The 21,518-nt window shown below is 39.0% G+C and overlaps 1 protein-coding gene across 9 annotated transcripts in view; it reads left to right on the top strand.

The window, feature by feature from the left end:
• The window catches only part of CFAP61 (cilia and flagella associated protein 61), a 294,815-nt gene that overhangs the window by 57,977 nt on the left and 215,320 nt on the right, over window positions 1–21,518 (top strand). For all 9 annotated transcript variants that reach the window (XR_011430676.1, XM_001489672.6, XM_023626019.2 and 6 more), the window contains one exon: window positions 11,231–11,390. Coding sequence is in view for 8 of the 9 variants with exons in the window: in XM_001489672.6 (XP_001489722.2) it covers window positions 11,231–11,390 (160 nt within the window). In the remaining variant the exon portion in view is untranslated. The remainder of the gene's footprint in view (window positions 1–11,230; window positions 11,391–21,518) is intronic.

The following is a 21,518-nucleotide window of genomic DNA, read 5'->3' as shown; positions in this document are numbered from 1 at the left end:
CTATTTCTGGGATCTTGATTCTCTTCCATTGCTCTGTGTGTCTGTTTTTATCCCAGTACCATACTGTTTTGATTACTATAGCTTTGTAAAATAATTTGAAATCAGGAATTGTGATGCTTCCAGCTTCATTGTTCTATCTCAGGATTGCTTTGGTTATTTGGGATCTTTTGTGGTTCCATACAAATTTTAGAGTTGTTTTTTTAATTTCTGTGAAAAATGCCAGTAGTATTTTGATAGGGATTTCATTGAATCTCTGGATGGCTTTGGGCGGTATGGCCATTTTAACAATATAAATTCTTTTACTCCGTGAACACAGGATATCTTTCCATTTGTTTGTGTATTCTTCAATTTCTTTCATCAAAGTCTTGTGTTTTCAGTGTATAGATCTTTCACTTCCTTGGTTAAATTTACTCCTAAGAATTTCATGGTTTTTGCTGTTGTGTATGGGATTATCTTCTTTATTTCTTTTTTAGGTATTTTATTGTTAGTATGTAGAAATGCAAGTGATTTCTGCATGTTGATTTTGCACCCTGCAACTTTACTGAATTTGTTGATTAGTTTTAACAGTTTTTTTGGGGGAAAATCTTTAGGATTTTCTACATATAAGATCATATTATCTTCAAACAAAGATAACTTTACTTCTTTCTTTCTGATTTGGATGCCTTTTCTTTCTTTTTCTTGCCTGATTTCTCTGGCTGGGACTTCCAGTTGTATGTTGCATAGGAGTGGTGATAGTGGGCACCCTTATCCTGTTCCTGATCTTAGAGGAAAAGCTTCCAACCATTCACCATTGAGTATGATGTTAGCTGTGGGCTTGTCATTTATGGCTTTATTGTGTTGAAGTATGTTTCTTCTATACCCAACTTGTTGTGCATTTTTATCAGTTGTATTTTGTCAAATGCTTTCTCTGCATCTGTTGAGATGATCATATGATTTTTATCTTTCATTCTATTAATGTGTATCACATTTCTTGATTTGTATATATTGAACCATCCTTACATCCCAGGGATAAATCCCACTTGATCATGGTGTATGAGGCTTTTAATGTGCTGTTGAATTCAGTTTGCTAATATTTTGTTGAGAATTTTTGCGTCTGTCTTCCTCAGAGATATTGGTCTGTAGTTTTCTTTTCTTGTGGTGTCTTTATCTGGCTTTGGTATCATAGAAATGCCCATATTTGGCTTTGGTATCAGAGTAATGCTCACCTCATAAAATGAGTTTGGGAGTGTTCCTTCCTCTTCGATTTTTGGGATGAGTTTGAGAAGAATTGGCATTAATTCTTTAAATATTTTATAGAATTTACCAGTGAAGCCATTTGGTCTGGACTTTCCTCTGTTGGGAGGTTTTTGATTACTGATTCAATCTCCTTATTTATTATTGGTCTGGTCATATTTTTTATTCATGATTCAGTCTTGGTAGGTTGCAGGTTTCTAGGAATTTATCCTTTTATTTGGTTATTTATTAGGTTATCCAACTTGTTGGCATATAATTGTTCATGGTAGTCTCTTATGATCCTTTGTATTTCTGTATTACCAATTGTAATGTCTCCTCTTTCATTTCCGATTTTATTAATTTGTCTTCTCTCTTTTTTTCTGAATTCAGCTAAAGGTGTGTCAATTTTATCTTTTCAAAAAACCAACTCTTGGTTTCGCCACTCTTTTCTCTTGTTTTTGTAGTCTCAATTTTATTTATTTCTGCTCTGATCTTTGTTATTTCCTTCCTTTTGCTAACTTGGGGCTTAATTTGATCTTCTTTTTCTAGTTCCTTGAGGTGTAAAGTTAGGTTGTTTATTTGCGATCTTTCTTTTTTCATAATGCAGGTGTTTATCACGATAAACTTACCTCTTAGAACTGCTTTTTAAGCATCCCATAGATTTTGGTATGTTGTGCTTCCATTTTTGTTTGTTTCAAGATATTTTTTGATTTCCCTTTTGATTTCTTCTGTAACTCCTTAGTTGTTCAGGAATGTTTTAATTTCCAAACTTTCCTGTTGTCATTGATTTCTAGTTTCATAACTTGTGGTCAGAAAATATATGTGGTCCAATTTCAGTCTTCTTAAGTTCGCTAAGACTTGTATGATCTATCCTGGGGAAGGTTCTGTGTGTGCTTGAGAAGAATATGTATTCTGCTGCTGTCGGATGGAATGTTCTGTATATATCTGTTAGGTCCATTTGGTCTAAAGTATTGTTCAAGTCCAACATTTCCATGTTGATTTTCTGTCTGGATGTTCTATCCATTGTTGAAAGTGGGATATTAAAATCCCCTACTATTATTGTATTTTCTATTTCTACCTTTATATCTTTTATTATTTACTTAATATTTAGGTGGTCTGATGTTGGATGTATATGTATTTATGATTGTTGTATCTTCTTGGTGAATTGACCCTTTATCATTGCATAATGACCTTCTTTGTCTCATGTTACTGTTTTTAGCTGAAAGTCTATTTTGTCTGATATAGATATAGCTACCTTGCTCTCTTTTGGTTTCCACTTACATGGAATGTATTTTTCCTTCTCTTCATTTTAAGCCTGTATATATCCTTAAAGCTGAACTGAGTCTCTTGTAGGCAGCATATTGTTGGGTCTTGCATTCTTATTTATCCGGCCACTCTATGTCTTTTGATTGGAAAATACAATTTATTTATACTTAGAGTAATTAATGATAGGTGAGGACTTACTAATGCTATCTTTTTCTTCTCTGGCTATGTTGTAGTACCCTTCTTCTTTTCTTCCTCTCTTACTGGCTTCCTTTGTGAATTGATGATTTTCTGTGGTGGTACTGCTTATATATTTTTTTGTTTATCTTTTGTGAATCTACTGTAGGTTTTTGCTTTGTGGTTATGATGAGGCTTACATAAAACATTTTATAGATATAACAGTGTATTTTATGCTGATAACAACTTAACTTGGATCATACACAAAAACTTTATCCTTTGACTCTCCCCTTTTATGTTTTTGTTGTCACAATTTGCCTCTTTTTATATTGTGTATCTACTAATAAATTATTATAGCTATGTTATTTTTAATACTCTTGTCCTTTTGCATTTGTACTAGAGTTAAGTGGTTAACATTCCACTATGTTATAGTATTAGTGTATTCTGAGTCTGACTATAAACTTACCTTTACTAATGTGTTGTATATTTTCATATGCTTTCGTGTTACTAATTAGCATCCTTTCATTTCAGCTTGAATAACACTTTTCAGCTTTTCTTGTAAGGCAGGTCTAGTGGTGATGAACTCCCTCAGCTTTTATTTGTCTGGAAAAGTCTTTATCTCCCCTTCATTTCTGAAGGACAGCTTTCTTGATTGGTAGTTTTTTTCTTTTAGCACTTTGAATATATCATCCCACCCTCTCCACGCCTGTAAGAGGAATTCGCTGATAGACTTATGGAGATTCCTTTGTAAGTTATAAGCTTTTTGTTTCTTGCTACTTTTAAAATTCTTTCTTTGTCTTTGATTTTTGACAGTTTTGTTATAATGTGTCTTGGAGAGGATCTTTTTAAGCTGATTTTGTTTGGTGACCCATGAGTTTCATTATCTTGGATATCCAAATCTCTCCCCAGATTTGGGATGTTCTCAGCCATTACTTCTTAAGTAAGCATTCTGTACTTTTCTCCCTCTTTCTCCTTCAGAACTCTAGTGATTCACAAATTGGTCCCTTTGATGATATCCCAAAGATCTTGTAGGCTTTCTTCTCTCTTTTTCATTCTTTTTTCTTTGTTTTCCTCTAACTGGATACTTTCAAAGATCCTGTCTTCAGTCTCACTGATTCTTTCTTTTGCTTGATCAAGTCTGGTGTTGATGCTCTCTATTGCATTTTTCATTTCATTCACTGTATTCTCTGGCTCTAGAATCTCTATTCAGTTCTTTTTTTATGATTTCTCTTTGTTAAACTTTTTGTTCTGTTTGTGTATTGTTTTCCTGATTTCTTTGAATTGTCTTTCTGTCTTTTTTCATAGTTCATTGCATTTCCTTAAAACAGCAATTTTGAATTCTTTATCTGGTAAGTTGGAGATCTCCATGTGTTTGAGTTTGGGTGCTGGAAGATTATTGAGATGCTTTGGTGGTGTCATGTTTCCTTGATTTTTTAATGTTCCTTGGAGTTTTGTATTGCTGTCTTCACATTTGAAGTAGCAGTCACTTTCTCCAGTCTTTACTGTCTTCAGAGGAGAAATACCTGCATCAGCACTGCTAGAGATTCTGAGGCTTTCTCAGACCTTCTGTGGATACATCTGCTCCAGGCTTCCTGCTCTCTCTTGTAGTAGAATTCTAAAGCTTGTTTGCATTCTCGGGATCTTGCAAAGCACCAGGCTGAGTGCTAACAGCCTCTCTTGTTTTCCCAAAGATGGCACTACAGCTCAAGTTTGTGATCTCTCTGGCCTGCAGATCCTACCAATTTTCCTATTTATTTATTGAGGTAACATTGGTTTATAATGTTATGTAAATTTCAGTTGTACATCATTATATTTCAACTTCTGTAGAGACTACATCATGTTAAACAGCAAAAGTCTACTTGCTATCCATCACCATACACATGTGCTCCTTTACCCCTTTAACCCTCCCCAACACCTTTCCCCTCTGGTAACTGCCAAGCTATTCTCTGTATCTATATGTTTGTTTGTTTGTTGTTGTTTTATCTTCCACATATGAGTGAAATCATATGGTATTTGTATTTATCTGTCTGGCTTATTTCACTTAGCATAATACTCTCAAGGTCCATCCATGTTGTCGCAAATGGCAGTATTTCATCTTTTTTATGGCTGAGTAGTAATCCATTGTGTATATTTACCACATCCTGTTTATCCATTCATCTGCTGATGGGCCCTTAGGTTGTTTCCAAGTCTTGGCTATTGTGTATAATGCTGCAATGAACATAGGGGTGTGTATATCTTTTTGAATTAGTGTTTTTGTGTTCTTTGGATAAATACCCAGAAGTGGAATAGCTGGATCATATGGTAGATTTATTTTTAATTTTTTGAGGAGTCTCCATACTGTTTTCTATAGTGGCTACACCAGTTTGCATTCCCACCCGCAGTGTACAAGGGTTCCCTTTTCTCCACATCCTCTCCAACACTTGTTATTTCTTGTCTTTTTAATAATCATTCTGATGGGCATGAGGTAATATCTCATTGTGGTTTTGATTTGTGTTTCCCTAATAATTAGTGATGTTGAACATCTTTTCACATGCCTATTGGCCATCTGTATATCTTCTTTGGAAAAATATCTGTTCAGATCCTCTGCCCATTTTTTTATTGGGTTGTTTATTTATTTGTTGATTAGCTGTATGAGTTCTTTATATATTTTAGATATTAAGCCCTTATCATAGATATGATTTGCAAATATCTTCTCCCAATTGGTAGGTTGTCTTTTCATTTCATTGATGGTTTCTTGCTGTGTAGAAGCTTTTTAGTTTGATGTAGTCCCATTTGTTTACTTTTTCTTTTGTTTCCCTTGCCTGAAGAGACATATTCAGAAAGATACTGCACAGACCAATTTGACTGATTTTCTGTGCATGCTCCCTAGCAGTCTGCCAAAGCCTTCTTGTGCTGCTGTTGGGAGTGTGCATAGGAGCTGGCCATGGGGTAGGATGTTATGTGGGTGAGGCACACAAAGAGCTGGGGGTGTACTTGGGCCAGTTGGGGGATTCATCAATGAGGCATTCCCAGTGTCTCATGGGCATGCTTCTTAATGGAATCTGCAACACAATTAGGATCTGTATCCCTTTAATGTCCTCCAAGAGTCCTATCTGCTGCTCTCTTTCCACGCCTAGTCATGGATCTCCTGATTTAGTACTCTGGATAGGGTGAAAGAGAAATGAGCCCCTTTGGAAGCATTCCACATGGTTCACTAGCACTCTCTCCCTTTCCCCCACAGGATAAATCATAGACCAAGAAAGATCTTTCTTGACCCTAAGCTGTGCCTCCTTGGGGAATGGGTGACATGAGTAAAGTCACACTGTTCCTCTTCCCCACTCCAGTGTGTCCTAACTTATATTTTTTTTTTGCTCCAATGGAGTCCTGGAACTTCTCTGGAAACCTGTACTTTCACAAAGGCTCTCTCCTCTATGAGTGATTGTTTAAGTCAGTATTCTCCAGGGGCTCCTGGACCGCAGCCAAGAGGGGCTGGAGTCAGTTCATAGGCCTCTGCAAGGTCCGCAGCCAGGACCAAGGTCTGTCTGCCTATTTCCCAATGCACAGGTAGGCAAAACTCTTCCCAGGTCCCTTGGCGTTTGGAGTTGGAGCCGACAGTGCCCCCAGAGGCTCTTCTGTTCATGGATGGATGCTGAATATTTGCTATTGAACGGGGGGACAACAATGATGGACATCTTTGTGCTGCCATGAAACCGATGTCACTCTGGAGAAGGCTTTCAATTCCTTGGTTTCAAGGTGCTAGTTTCAACACCAAACACTTGAGTTAGTGCTTGTAAAGTTTCAGGGACTTCTTCCCCCACTTTCTTTCCCTCTCTAGTCATGTGTTACACGTTTTCAGTGTGTAAACCTCAGAGGAAAGTTGCAGGCTGAAAATTGCAGTTCCAACCCTGCAAGGATCCTTTGGTGTTTCTAAAGAGGCAAATGGAACCCAGTCCAATCTCCAAGAGGCTGTGTTGCTTCAGACATTAGGTGCTTTGTGTTCTGTGGAGAGGAGACCACAGAATCTTAAAATGGAACGGCGGTAGCAGGAACCATCAATAGGGAGCAGGCCAGTCTAGGATCTGGGAGTGGATCTCCAGTCTATACCAAGCCATGTCTGGTGTCTTAAGCCTTTTGGGTTCGAGATCAATACTGTCACTCTGCTCCCACCTGCCTCCCTGGACCCTTCTCCCAATGACCTGGACTTTCTCAGGCTGACCCTTTTAGGCGGTGGTATGCTGGAACTAGCTTGCTTTGGCTCATGAAAGCCGATTGTTAAATCTTCAGGAACTTTGCAAGCTGGTTGTTAAACACGGCCATTACTAAAAATTAAATTTTATAAACTTGCAGTGTAATAAGCTATACTAAAAACAAAGTTAATAAATACTCAACACTTATCCCTTCCTAATTATTTTACTATTATCTACACTCTTGAGGTTAGTTATGTCTATGGTCTCTGTATAGTGGAAATACCATATTATGGTGGCTACTGGGCATCCTTTCCCAACTGCCTATTTGGTGACATCACATTGGTAGCTTAAAATTTGGCCACAATGTTAGTATTTACAGCACAGAAATTAGCAAAGGCTACAAATCGAGGCTTTTCGGCATACCATGCTTTTAGGTGACCACAGTTGACCGGACATAATGGAACAAAGTACATCAATTCTGTCTCTTCTCAAACTGGCCCATGGTAGTTACAGGCCGTGCATGTAGAATGCCTGGGAGCTGTGCCTGTGCACTGTGGGAAACCCTTGACTAATGAAAGGTTTTTAACTGTGAGTTCGTTCTTCGGCTTGATAGTTACTTTGGAGGAGATTTGAGTCATCACTTTGCTGCAAATTGCTTTTCATAACTTTATCCTGGCTTACCTTGACATCTGGTGTTTACTCCAAACTGAGATTTCAAGGAAGGGCAGTTGGAGGCCAAGGGCGGCTCCTAGAGACAGATGGGCAGAGCGTCTGCTTTGGCATCATCCACAGCATGGGTAGCTCTGGTCTAAGTAGGCATCACTGACCTGTGGGTGGGTAAAGCCGGCCAGCTCAGCCATGCCTTTGGCATCAGGCAGAGGGGATCAAAGCTGGCAGTGGTCACAATGAGGGCACTCTGATTGTGGAGTATTGTCACCCAAAAGGGACGGGTGACCGTAGGGCTTTTTAGGTGGAAGCCTGAACGGTACAGTGCACATGTGTCTATAAATGCACCTGCTTGTGAAGACAAGGCCACTGAACATATGGATTTCTAACAATCTCAGCCTTATGTATTATCCTGTAGATCTGTATAGGAAAAACAAGAACAACAACAAAACTTTCAGTTTTGCTCTGCAGTATAAGAAAATTGAAGACACCTTTGTAGTGGAAAGTACCTCTGCCACCTGGAGAATAGATAGCAGCCAGTAATTAATGTGTTTTTATTGTACAAGTAAAAAAATAGTCCATTAAGTCAATTTATTTTTTCAGAAAACACACACACAAAGATGCATTTGAATGCTCCCACAAGTTCCTATTTCAGAACAGTGTTTCTCAAATCAGAATAGTTATTTGAAAGAAACCCAAAGGAAAAAGCAGACACTTCCACAATATGTCCTTGCTCTGTCGCAGTCTATAATTGTGAACTTTTGTGAATTGTCACAACCTGGGATGAATGATGGGAATATAACAGGTTGTAGAATTGGAGAACGTTAAATCTTTGTTCCTAATGGCAAAACATGTTTTTCTCATTTTCATCAGAATGTGTGATCCATGCCATTTGAAATCAAATCCCAAACACAATGAGCCATTAGTGTAATAGCTCATTACTAACAGCGGTCTTATAAATAATACATTCTTATCATGCACATGCAGCTCGCCATGAAGCCAGCAAAAGGTATTTCAGGCCATCGAAGTTTTGTTGCGCCAGCGTGGCTGTAGATTAGAAGGACATCTCCATGTGAACCAAGATGGATGCCAATTTTCCCTGCCGAGAGTGAGGCTGGCCGTCTCTTTCTGCACATATGGTAGATGGATTGGTTAATCAGCGTCTGCTGAGTCTTGGGCCTAAAATTACAGAGAAGCCAGACAACTGCGGCTACGCAGCCTTTGTTCACGCGTGCAAACAAGACAAACAATCACTTGTTATTTGGGAAAAAAATTAAAATGTTTATTTTGGACTTTTATTAAAGTGTCAATGGCTTTATAAAACAGCTGTGTAAATCCAGCCTTTTACAGCTAGTATCATTTTGGGGGGCCTGTAAAGTAAAGAATATGCATGGAAAAAATAATTTTTAAAATTCCCTTTGTATTTCAGCATTAGGGAGAAAATAAAGGGAGTCTCACATTTATTTTTCAAACACATGTTTGAAAACAAATGGTTTTAAACTAGACAACACATTTGAGAATAAATAGTTTAATATCTAGTTTTTCTCTGTGTCATTCAAAAGACTGAACATTGTTGTGGCTTAATTCTCTGCTTTACTAGATTAAAGTAGTAACCATTTTCTCCTACTGGCCATTGATGGGATGATGCTTAATTCCTGGGACTAGGGAGTGCCTATGATTGTGGAGTTCTTCCACTGCCTGAATGGGATGGTTGTCTCAAGAAATAAAGTCTGAACACCTGAGGGACAGGACTCAGTAGATGCTGGTTTCTAAAAAGAGTTGTCAGAGTCAAATCAGTCAACTAGAATTTGTTTAAAACCCGAATTTGCTTAAATCAACAAGAATTATTTTTGTGAAATTTATTTATTTTTCTTTCTTCCCAATTTTATTAAGATATAATTGACATATGATGTTGTATAAGTTTATGATGTACAACATAATGATTTGACCTATGTATATATTGCAAAAGAATTACCACAAGAAGATGAGTTAAATAAAGAAATATGCATTCTCCCTTGCTCTCTTTTAAAATTTTAAATGCTTTCCTTGCAGAGAAGAATGAAATACGGACTTATTGAAGGGACGTAATAAACAATTTCAATCACAGTCATCTCTCGATGTGGAATATGATAGAATTAAATTTCATTGTTAATTTGTAATATTTCAGTACTAATAATAGGTGCAGATCAGCTAATTACTCATTGAAAGATAACTTTTCTCCTCTATTCACAGCACTTCTGACACTAAATGTATAGGGTTTCCCTATAACAACCAATTCTTGAGCTCTCCGGACACCGACTAGATGTCCTACAGTTCAATTCCGACACTGCCCAGAGTTAGCACAGACCCCACAGATTAAGGGTTCAGGCCTACAAGACTGCCCCCACTTCAGATGCCAGCCGCAGGTCCCAGGTTGTCCCCTGTACTTCTGACTGACTGGCTATAAATCAGAGGTTCTCACAACCCCTTATTGAGTTTGATAATTTGCTAGAACTGCTCACAGAACTCAGGGAAACACTTTGCTTACTATTATCGTTTTATTGTGAAGGATCAACTCAGGAACAGCCAAATGGAAGAGATACATAGAGCAAGGTGTCGGGGAAGGGGGAGAGCTTCCTGTCTGGGACATCACCTCCCAGCACCTCAGTGTGTTGACCAACTGGAAGCTCCCGAATCCCATTGTTTAGAGGTTTTTATGGTGATGCTATTAATGATTAATTATATCATTGGCCATTGGTGACTGAACTCAATCTCCAGCTCCTCTCCCCTCCCTAGAGGTCAGAGGGTGGGGCTGTAAGTTCCAACCCTCTAATCACATCGTTGATTCCTCTGACAACCAGCCCCAATTCTCCAAGAGTCACCTTATTAGCATAAACTCAGATATCACTGAAAGGGGCTTATTATGAAAAAACAGGAAATCTCTTAGGAAATTGCAAGTGTTTTAGGAGGTTTGTGCCAGGAACCAGGGATGACTGCCAAATATATATTTCTTAGTATATCACACCACACACACATCTTCTCTCCTGTGTATTCCTCACCAAAGGCCTAAAATCGTGGGGCCATTGCAAGAGATTCAGAATCAGGTATCTGTTAGGATGCTGGGGGGCGATGCATTTGCAAATCAGACCCACATGGTGAACCTGTGCTATGAGTATACCTCTCTTGAATGTTCCCACCAAACCTCTTTCCTCACATCTCCTCCCCATGAGACCATTCAATCAAATAAATAAGTAGATTCAGGAAAATCAAAGAGTTCCTACCTGATAAAGAGTGAGTGACCATGAACTTTCTCTGAATCATGGGTCCATCAGATGGACACTGGAACAATGGCTGGTCTTACTGAGAACTGTGCATGGTGGAGGGGAGGAAAGTGGACAGGAAGACTGGACTTACAGTGGGATAATAAAAAGGATGTGGGGTAGGCAGTCTCAAGTTAAACTGTCTGGGCAAAGAGGGTACGTGTTATGTTCCAAATAGTTTTCCCTCAAGAGCTCTCTGGTAACTTCCCGGTTATGTATCTGCTTCCAAGATTGTCCACAGTGGTTATTCATTAGACATTTTTGAGCATGTTTTGTGTGCCATGCATTGTGCCGGACACTAGAGCTACCAAAGGAAGACAGTGTTCCCTCCCTTAAATATGTGCCTGCCAAACTACCAACCACCCTTATGCTGCAGGCAAATGGAAGTTTCAGGATGAGAATTCATTTGAGGTCTGATAGAGTAATGAGATGTTTTGGATGTTTCAGGTGGAAGGTGTAGCTGTCGGGTTCATGAGTGTGTGCTCAAGGGTGAACATGCAGCTCCTGCATGAGTGCTTTGACTTGGGGCCCTTCCACGGACTCTGCATCCCGCATCCCGATGACATTCTGGAACCACCACCTGAGCTAAGCATTCAAGAAAGTCAAGGTACAGTGGTTATCACAGGAAAACATGAGGAATTAAATCCATGCCCTATTCACAACTGTGCTTTTTGCGAAATGATGGCACTACATGGCTCAATTTGTATGCCCTTCTTCAATTCCCTTAAAGGAATAGTTCCCATGGTTAACCACATCCTTGTGCACCTATTTAGGAGCACGGATAGTCAAAAGTGCATAGGTATAGTTAGACATAGTGGCCTTGTAGCTTCTGGTTTCCTAAATTCAGAATGCCAGCCTTCAGAATGGTCGTCATTAGAGTAGATATAAGTTATGGTGAAATAATTGGTAGCATTTCAGGATTTTACTCACACACACACACGCACAACACAAAACCTAAGTATAAGTGAATTTGTCAAGTCAATAACTTGAGAATTTCTATATGTCTTTAAGTTTTAATCCCAGAAATTAGTGCTTCTGTGTTTATGTCTTTGACAAATTATTATGTAGTACAGGTCTATTGCAAATAGTCTTTTTAACTTGCTTAACTTATTTACAGCCATATGAAATAGTAAAATCGATTTTAAAATATTGTCTTCACCAAAATAGGATCTTCACCAAGTGAAATTAAGTAATTTCAAACTTTGGTATTTTAATTTAATGAGGTCCTACTGCATCCATGGGTATCTTTGCGGTTGAGTGTTTTGATGCTTAAATCAGATAGATGCAGGCAGGGTCTGTTAATTCGCTTCTCTAAACTTGAGTTGCTTCATTTGTAAAATAGAAATAACAGTAATACCTCCAACATAGGGGCATTGTGAAGTTTCACTGAGATTACCCATGTCAAGGGCTTTACTCAGTGTCTTGAGCAAACTTAGTGCCCAATAAATGTTGATTATCATCTTCAGCAATTATTATTTTTTTGTGATTGGCCTTTCACCTTCTTGAGTCTTCCCAGGTTAAAATTAGGGCATTTTGAATTGCTGTGCTTTCTTGTGCCTGAAAGAGTATGTCAAGATTGTTCAAAAATAGGAAAAGGAGCACGTTGGGTGGTGGCAAAGGACTTGTCCATCTAAACTATGGCAGGTGTCGATTTGGCTGATCTTATCCCCTAGATGGGAAACCAAGTGCGTGGATGTACGGAGCTTGTCCAAATGTTCACACTCATTACAGAGAGCTTGCAGAGCTGTGGATGGAGAGCTGTTTCTCTTTTGTACTGATGATAGCACTCTTCCCAAAAGAGAGATTTGATGTCATCATTGTTTAATAGTGAAGGCTGGCTCACCTATGCTTCTCAGCAAGGAGATATTGGCATGTTCTGAAGGGACTTTTCAGCATGAGACAGTCCTGAACCATAAGTTATCCTTGTCATTTTCAAATGTATAAATTCTTCTTTGAAGTGGCATTAAAAAGGTTTTATTGCTCAATTTTCTCATGTTTAAATGGAGATAAAAATCATATCTAATGATTTGTTGGGAAAGTTAAATGTTAGAATCCAATGATTTGCTTAGCTCAGTGCCAAGCACAGAGTCAGTCCTGAAGAGATTTGGTCTTTTTTCTCCCTATGACTATTGTTGTTATTAAAAATAAGTTGAAAAGATATAGTCCTTTCCAGTGTGTTCCTGAGTGGCTCTGAGGCTGTTGATGTTCCATAGAGGGAATGAATGGAAAATTCCTATCTTAGAAACTTCATGGTGGGGAACAAAATTCAAAATTTAGGCTGAACCCTGGACTTAAAAACACACATAATCTAGTATATCTCTGTCTTTCAAAAGCCCATAGAGATGTGGAAGCTGAAAGAAGTCCTACTTCTCTCCACTGCCTTTAATATTTTTACTTAAAATTAGTTGATCTAGGACAGAATAGTAAGTAAAGGAAATGGGAAAACTTCTCTTATCTTCTGTGCCTTGTTTGGTTTTGAAAATATAGCTTTATATTCACTGATACAAAGACAATTATGAAATTTTCGCCAGGGAGCACTATTGTAGACTTCCTGTAACTCAGGGATGGGTTCACAAATCATCAACAGCTCATTATATCTAAGAAAAGAGTCATCAGCACATTTTGCTGCCATCTTCCTGTCAACAACAACAAAGAATGAGGCTCCAGAGAAAATCCTAAATGTGCTATGATCTACTGTTCACTTTTTTTTCTGATGAAAGTCTCAAGTTAAAGGAAATATAATTTGTCTAAAATATGAACTAAAATTCTTGTTTCAGTTGGGCGCGTATCATTGTGCCTTATACTTTGTATTTTGTTCAGTACTCTCTATTTTTCAAAGGGTTTTCCTGTATGTTATCTCATTTTATCCTTATAGCTTGATGTAGGAGGGCTAGGACAGGTGATCTTGTCTCCTTTTTATACCTGTCCAAGTTCATGCAAGGTGTTAAAGCTCACCAGGGGCTGACCCAGAACCCAGACCCCGCCCTTTCTGCTTGGCAAGATGACTTTTTATTTTGGATAGATTTGACTGAAAATTCCAAGGTGTCTACTACACTAGATACATGATCAGTATTTTTACTTTGCTGAGTTATTTAATGAGTTATCACTTTAATGAGTTCTCAGTGACCCGCCCATATCCCTCAGACTCTTTTTGTGTGTATGGTCTGGACAACTTCCATCTGCTGGGATCTTCACCTCTGTGTCTGCAAGATTTGCCAGAACTGTGGAAGGCCCTCTGCCCTGCGTGAGAGGCAGGCCAGTGGTGCCAGGAAGTTAATACTCCAGGAGCAGACTCTGCTTCCCTGTCTCACCTCCCTGCTCCCCTACTTCTACTTTCTCTATCAACTCCCAAAAGAACAGTTATAGTTGAATCCTTGACTCCAGGTCCGCTTCTGAGGGAACCTACACTGAGACACCGCTGGTCTAGTCTCTTCCCACCAGCTGTGAAAACATTTGTTTATACACAACTGACATAAGCCAGAGTATAAATACCCTAGCTCCCTCACCCCTTAGGTGGGATAACCCTGAGACGTGAACTTTATACTGTTTCACAGGGTTCCTCCATGGGATTAAGTTCTAGCTGTCCATAGTGGTAATATGTGTAATGATGTGTTTTATTAGCTGCCTTCCCTTCCTTTTCTCTTCTCCTCACCACCTTACTGGTGCTTCCTGGAATCACCTCCCAAGTAAACTTCTTGTTCTCAGATCGTTGACTCAAGGTCTGGTCTTTTCTCACCAGCTGTGAAACCTGGAATTTCACACCAACCTCAACCCTTCCAAACAGAATAATGTTGTGGCTCAACATGTTAAGCTAATACTGTGGCCCTCCTTCTTTAGCCTCTTAGATACATTATGATTAGCCTGTTGTCCTTCATCATTTCAGCCATATCAGAAGTTTCCATTGGATTTTAAAAGTTTAACCGCGCACATTCGATTTGTATTTTACCTGAGTAATTTGTATATGTTCCCATTTTTTTAGCCACCCATTTTGCATGTATAACACACACTATTACACACACTTGTACATTTTGGTTTTATCTTCCAAACCTTAGGACTAAATTGGGACCAATGGGAACAAAGTCTAAGGATGCATATTTTTTCCCCAGTATAAGAAAAACCTAGTAAAAGTTTACTTTTTATTTAATGGAGTACCTAGTTTAGAAGTAGAAATTTCACCAAATGTTGAAAGAGTTTGTAAAGAAACAGACGTAGATGCTCAAGAAAGGGCTTTCTGCTTGTGTGGAAGATTGTACTAGATGAGATCTAAGATCCTCCTCAATGCTAAGAGTCTCTAAAAACGAAGTGAACACACATCGGGATATTCCACGTGCCTGGCAGTTTATGAATATTTTCCTTCAGTGACAATAAACTGGTTCAAAACAGTATTTTCTTCCCAGTTGGCCCCACCACTGGCCTTGCCTGGCATTTGCAAATCAAACTGTGTCTTTTGTTCACTACGTCGTCACAATAAAGACTTTGGAGTGAGAATTGAGCTGGCAATTTTCTTCATGATGCATAAGGCAAAATAGGGCACAACCTGCATTTCCACGGTTGTACTGGCATCACCACTTTTACTAGTTAAAATAAAAATGTGAAAACAAACAAAAAACAAAAGTTTTGTTTGTTGTGTAGGCCAGTGTGACCTGGGAGGGAGCAGGAGTCTGTTCTGAAAGAGTGCTGTGAGGTTTAGAGCTGTGTGTCTCATTGCACACCCAGGGCCCTCCATACAGAATCTCTGTGGAACTTGACGAGCTGCTGGCAGGGAGAAATATAATTTTACATAGCAGAATTGTGGGCTTTGAAAAGAATAACCAGTGTAGCTCCTTATGCCCAACCAAGCAGGACAAGTGCTGCTTACCACATTTAAAGGCCCTTCAAAATGTAATTTTTGTAACATTTCCATATAAAACACAGCAATGTTACCTTTTAAATTAAAAAAATTGCTCTTGTTGTCAGGAAATCTTTCTTTATGCGTGTTTAAATTTCTTTTTATTGAACTTGCATTTACTTCTTACCTCAGATTCTTCCGTAGGGGGAGGGAACATCTGGAACCACTCTCTGTTACTGCACAAAGTGGGGTTTCTCTGCCTGATGCACATAAAGAAAACAATTACTACAGCATCAGCTTTTGAGAAAAGAAGTAGCTTTATTGCGAGGTCAACCAGCAAGGAGACAGGAGGCAATGCTCTCAAGTCTGTCTCCCTGATCCGGGGCTTGGGGCGAAATTTATGGGATGCAGGGCAGGGCCATCTGAAGTGTGGAGACGGGATCGGAGGTGAGGAGAAGTGAGGTAGTTGACGATCTGCACAAGTGTAGTCAAGCTCCATGGCTCTTCGTAGGACGCACGTTCACAAGATGGTGGTGTCAATATGACCTGCAGGTGGAGTTCTCAGCCCCTTGATGTCAAAAGGGTCACTTATTGGGCATTTGCACAGGCCCAGTTGATGGGTTGGTGGTCTCAACTGGTCTGAACTGGACAAGAGATCAACTCTCAGTTCCTGAAAAGCAACTCTCAATTGCTCGTTGATAAGATGGGGTCAGTTGAACTGGTCCTGGTGGGCCGTCGTTACATCTCCATGTGCCAGAGCTAAGAAACAATGGCTAAATCAAGTCTTATTTGTTGTGTATCAAATAGACCCAGGTCTTTTAGCCTTTCTTCCCTAAGGTTCTATTTTATGTGCCTGGGTTACCTTCTATTTTACTTTATTCTTCTTTTAACATGGATTCCAAATATGGATGAAACACTTGTCTACAGAACATAGCAGCATTTCTGCTAAAATATTTGTATTATCTATCTCAGAACATATATTTTAGTACCCAGTACCTTCTGTAGTTATTTAACTAGCGAGCCACTAGGACTCTGGGACTCTGCATTTGTTTGTTTGGGCTGTCATAACAGAGTACCACAGGCTCAGTGGCTTGAACAACTGAAAGTTATTTTCTCACAGTTCTGGAGGCTGGAGGTCTGAGATCAAGGTGATGGCAGGGTTGGTTTTTTCTGAGCCCTCTCTCCTTGGCGTGCAGATGGCTGTGTTCGCCCTGTGTCTTCACGCGGTCTTCTCTCCATCCCTGTCTGTGTCCTGATCACCTCTTCTTATAAGGACACCAGTCATTTTGGATTAGGGCCATCCATATGACCTCACTTTATTTTAATTATCTTAAAGGCCCTATCTCCAAATATAGTCACATTCAGAGGTACTGGGGGTTAGGACTTAAACATATGAATTTTGTGGGAACATAATTCACCCCATAACACCTAGAGTCCTGAGTGCATGGTTCTCTGGAGCCTGTGGCCAAAGCTGCAGGTCCAGGCAAAAATGCAGATAGTGGCAAGGAAGTCAGCTCTACTTGATGCTCATACAGACCCTGATACACTAACTTATATTTGTTGCAATTTGAATTTTGTTGTTTTTTTAACCACTAAATATCTTTTTAGGATATGAAGGTAACAAAATTGCATTCTTCCAAAACTTTCGCCACTTTTGCCAACTTCAGTATTCTAGGATTAACTACAAGAGGTTCTAATGCTTTGCTAGGGATGTTGACAAAACAAGTAAATAATACCAGACCCATGCCTGGCTGACGAGGTTATCTCCAAGGTTAGCAGTGTAAACTCTTGCAAGCGTTCTCAGAGGGAGCCTTTGCACTGGGAACATACCAGGAAGGAGATGATTCAGACTCGAAACCCTGTGTTGTTGTCAGCGTCACTACCCAAAAGCTATCTTGGTGAACCTTTTGATTATTTAGCAAAACCTGTTGCTGATTTTCCATCTTCATTCAAATATTGGGTCTAAGCCCTTTCGAATGCCTTTAAAAACAGCAGCAACAAATGATGGCACCCACTTAAGAATCTGTTATTTTGCCAAGAGCAGGATGACTGGGAACCATGTTTGTACTCTCCTCTTCAGCACTGGGAATGACTTGTGTTATGACTCGGCCGTGCTTGCCATCAGTCAGATTCGTTTCAGGATGGTAGAAATACAAATGCATTTTTATATAGGGCCTGGAGGTCTTTCAAAGAAAAGTGGTTTTATTTATATTCGTTATGATCATTATGTGCTGGGATTATTTTCTCAGTAGGCAGTGTCTCTTTTGCCCATATTTATGAAGCAGGAAAGAAGGCGTTTAATGAATTTCAAGAGTGTATTTGACTGTAAAACACATCTCTCTTAGTATATTCACATGTAAATAGCCCTTTCCTTTGTTCTCTCTGGTGACCTTTCTTCTTTTGGGGGTAGATCACAGTTTGTTGTTGTTTTGCTTTTCCAAATGGGAGGCTGAATTATAATAATGAAAGATTATGCAAAAAAATCCGTGTTTAAAATAACGTTGATATGCCACTTGTGTTGCAGGATAATTATAGTAATTTGGCTATTACGCTATGTGGAGTCAGGAGTTAGTTGCTAGAAAACACAGTGATAGGGGTGATTCAGGGGATTTTCATCCCAACAGGCTGTTTGATCCTGCTGACTTTTCTCTTGAAAATCAATTGCTTGCAGCGAATACTCTGAATTCCCCCTTGATTAAATTGGTTGTTGGTGGGCTGCACCCATTGCGCCGGGGTCACTGTGAGTTCTGTGTCTGTTTACACAGGGTTTTTGACGACTCTTAAAATATCACGGACCAAATTTAATCTGAGCAAAGCAACTAAGGAAGCAATTACTAGAAATCACAGTCTTTGCATATGGCAACAAACAAAGGAAAATGTATGAATTCTCAGCCCAACATGAAGCCAGTTATTTTGCTACTGGGTTGCAAGCCTTTCCTCCACTGCATATTGCGCTGGCCTTTGGTGTTTTCAGACTTCCAGGAATATGTAGGCTCGCTCAGTGGAAGACCTGGGACAGTCACCTTGGAAGCTGGCTCTGACTTCAGGTTTATCTTTGATGATGTCCCATTTCCCCTCAAGGTTATTAATATATTCGGATTTTCTGATTTTTAGAATCAACTTTAGGACATTAGATTTCTCTAGAAAAGCATCATTTAGTATATGAAGATTAAATAATATTATAGTTGGGGATATATATGTATTATCTCCAGTGTGTATGAGTGTATAGTTATATATACATATATGTATATATATATACACACATACATACATACTGTTAAAAATGATTAGAGAAGACAATTTAGGTGATATAAACAGACTTTATTTAACATGTCATAAAGTGGACATTCTCTGAGAACTGCAAAATGGGACAGAAGACAGGAAGCTTTTATAAGAGAAAGAATAAAGAACAAGGAAGAGAAAAATAGAAAATATCTGATTGGCTGGAGCTGCAGAGTCAGCCTTGTTTGGGATGAGAAGGCCCAGAGCTGGTTTGGCATTTGGGGATTGGCTGATAGACTGCATTTCTGCAGTCAGGGAAAGGAGTCTAAGTTTTGGTTTGCCCACATGGCACCCCAGACAGGAGCAGCTCCATCTTGGGCCTAGAAAGTTATTTCAACTATATATATAATATATATCCAGCTCCATGTGGAAAAAGACTTCCTGTGTTTTTTATTGAGTGCTAATTTCAATCTACATGAAATACTTTGGAGAAAAGAGAAGCATAAGCAAATCGCAAAACTATACAAAAGAATATGTTATTCATAATAAGCGTGGGGAAATATTCAGCTTCCCTAAAATCGGAATGCACATTAAAACTCGAGATCTTTTCTCCCCCTTTTGCCTGTTAAGTTATAAGCATGTATTGTAATGAAGACACTTAGTTCTAGGCAAGGGGCTCCATAACTAGCGCTCAGAGCTTCTGACAGCTGTGAAGGTTGACTGATAGAATACTCTGGAATACAGTTGAGAAATGGTTATCAGAACCTTTAAATGTTCCTTTTCTTTGACCTCAACTGTAGCAAGTCTGAGGAAATAATCCTAAATCTGTAAAAAAGATACATATTCAGGACTATTCACTAAGCTTAATCATAATACTAAAAATGAACCCCCAAAAACCAAATAAATAGACAAATAAATTAAAAACCCCAAAATCTTCCACAAGAGAGGGGTGGCTAAACTTGTGAGTATCCACCAGACAGCTGTGCTGCAATCTTTACAAAGGTTCCAAACAGTGAAGGGAAATGGTTACAATATAATCTTATGTGAAAAAAATCAATACAAAATGCCGTATGAATAAAACTACTTAAGTAACTTGCTATAGAGTACCGGAGGGCAATGAATTAAAGTGACAAAATCGACCAAGTCACAGAAATGACACTAAGGCAGTGCTTTTATTTCTCCTCTCTATTTTTTAAAATGTGAAAACAATCTTAAATTTGCAGAAAAGTTGCAGGTACGTGTTTTCTTCCTGAACCGTTTAAAAATAAGTTGCTGACGTGATGCCGAGTCATCTATGAATACTGTAGTGTGTGTTTCCTACAGAAGGACATTGTCCTTTACAACCCCAAACATCCATCAGAATCAAGGAATTAATTTGAAAATGTTCGTACCTTCTAATCCGTAATTCACAGACCTCATTCAGGTTTCTCCATTTGTCCCAATAATGTCCTTCATCGCAGAAGATCCAGTCCAGAATAACAACTGCATTTAGTTGTCATATTGTCTTTCATTTTGGAACACTTCCTCAGTCTTTCTTTGATTTTCATGACCTACACACTTTTGGAGATTATAGGCCCATGATTTTGTAGAATGTACTTCAATTTGTGTTTTGTTTGTCTGATGTTTCCCCATGATGAGATTCATGTCATGCACATTTGTCAGGACAATTGAAGAAGGGACCGGGTTCTCGTTGTGTCCTGTCTGGTGTTACACATTTTCAGTCTGTCCCATTACTGATGATGTGTGCACTTTGATCACTTGATGAAAGTGACTCTTGTAGGTAAAAAACTAAAATTATTTTAGCTTATCCTTGTCTGTGCAGAGGTCTGTAATAATTTCTCTATTCCTGACCTCTATGTTGGCTCTGCCCTAATTCTCACTTAGAATCAACAACTTCAAATTGCTGAGCCGATTTTAACCCCTTCTTGGAGTTTCAGCTTTGCTCTGCCCAACATCCCACCACAGGTACTTGCTGCTGCTGCTGTCTCCTTGGGTAAATGACATTCTTTGTTTCTCAGTGAGTCAGTCCTTCTACACCTGATCTGGCTTCAGCCTCTGGTAATTGCTGCTATGTGGTCCATTTCGGGGAAATGGTTCCTGACTTTCCTTGTAATCAAAATAGACTTCACCCAGGTTGGCTGTCCTGCCACCTCCAACTAGGATGCTTGCAACCTACATGGACCCAGCTTCCAAGTGCCCAGCCTGGAGCTTTACCTACAGTTTCTTCTCTTCCATAGCTTGTATCTCTTTCTTCTCCCTAAAGTTGTCTCTGCTTTGTACCTTCCCTTAAAAAAAAATAGATTCTTTTGCTTGATTGATCTTTTCAAAGAGCTAGCTCTTAGATTTATCTATCAAGTGTGTGGGTTTATTTCTTTTTGAATCTATTAGTATCTGCTTTTATGCCATTCTCTTAATTTCTCTGGATTTGTTTTGTTCTTCCTATTCTAATTGCTTGATTAATTTATTTTTATTTTTTTCCTTCTTTGATATAAAATCATTTGTTGGGAAGGAAAACTTTTCTTCTGCCAATTCAGGTCTGAATGGTCAGAGGCCTGCAAGCTAACTGAAAATAGGCACGTTAACAGGAGAAACATGTATTACACTTAGGAGAGTAACTCACTGAATAGCCAGAGGGAAAGGTGATATACCAATTTAACAGAAGGCGGGGAGGGTTAGGGCTTTAAT

The sequence above is a fragment of the Equus caballus genome, chromosome 22 (assembly GCF_041296265.1).
Source record: "Equus caballus isolate H_3958 breed thoroughbred chromosome 22, TB-T2T, whole genome shotgun sequence".
In the NCBI taxonomy this organism is placed as follows: Eukaryota; Metazoa; Chordata; class Mammalia; order Perissodactyla; family Equidae; genus Equus; species Equus caballus.
The sequence above is the reverse complement of the archived record's forward strand: the minus strand, read 5'-3'. Positions and strand labels throughout refer to the sequence as shown.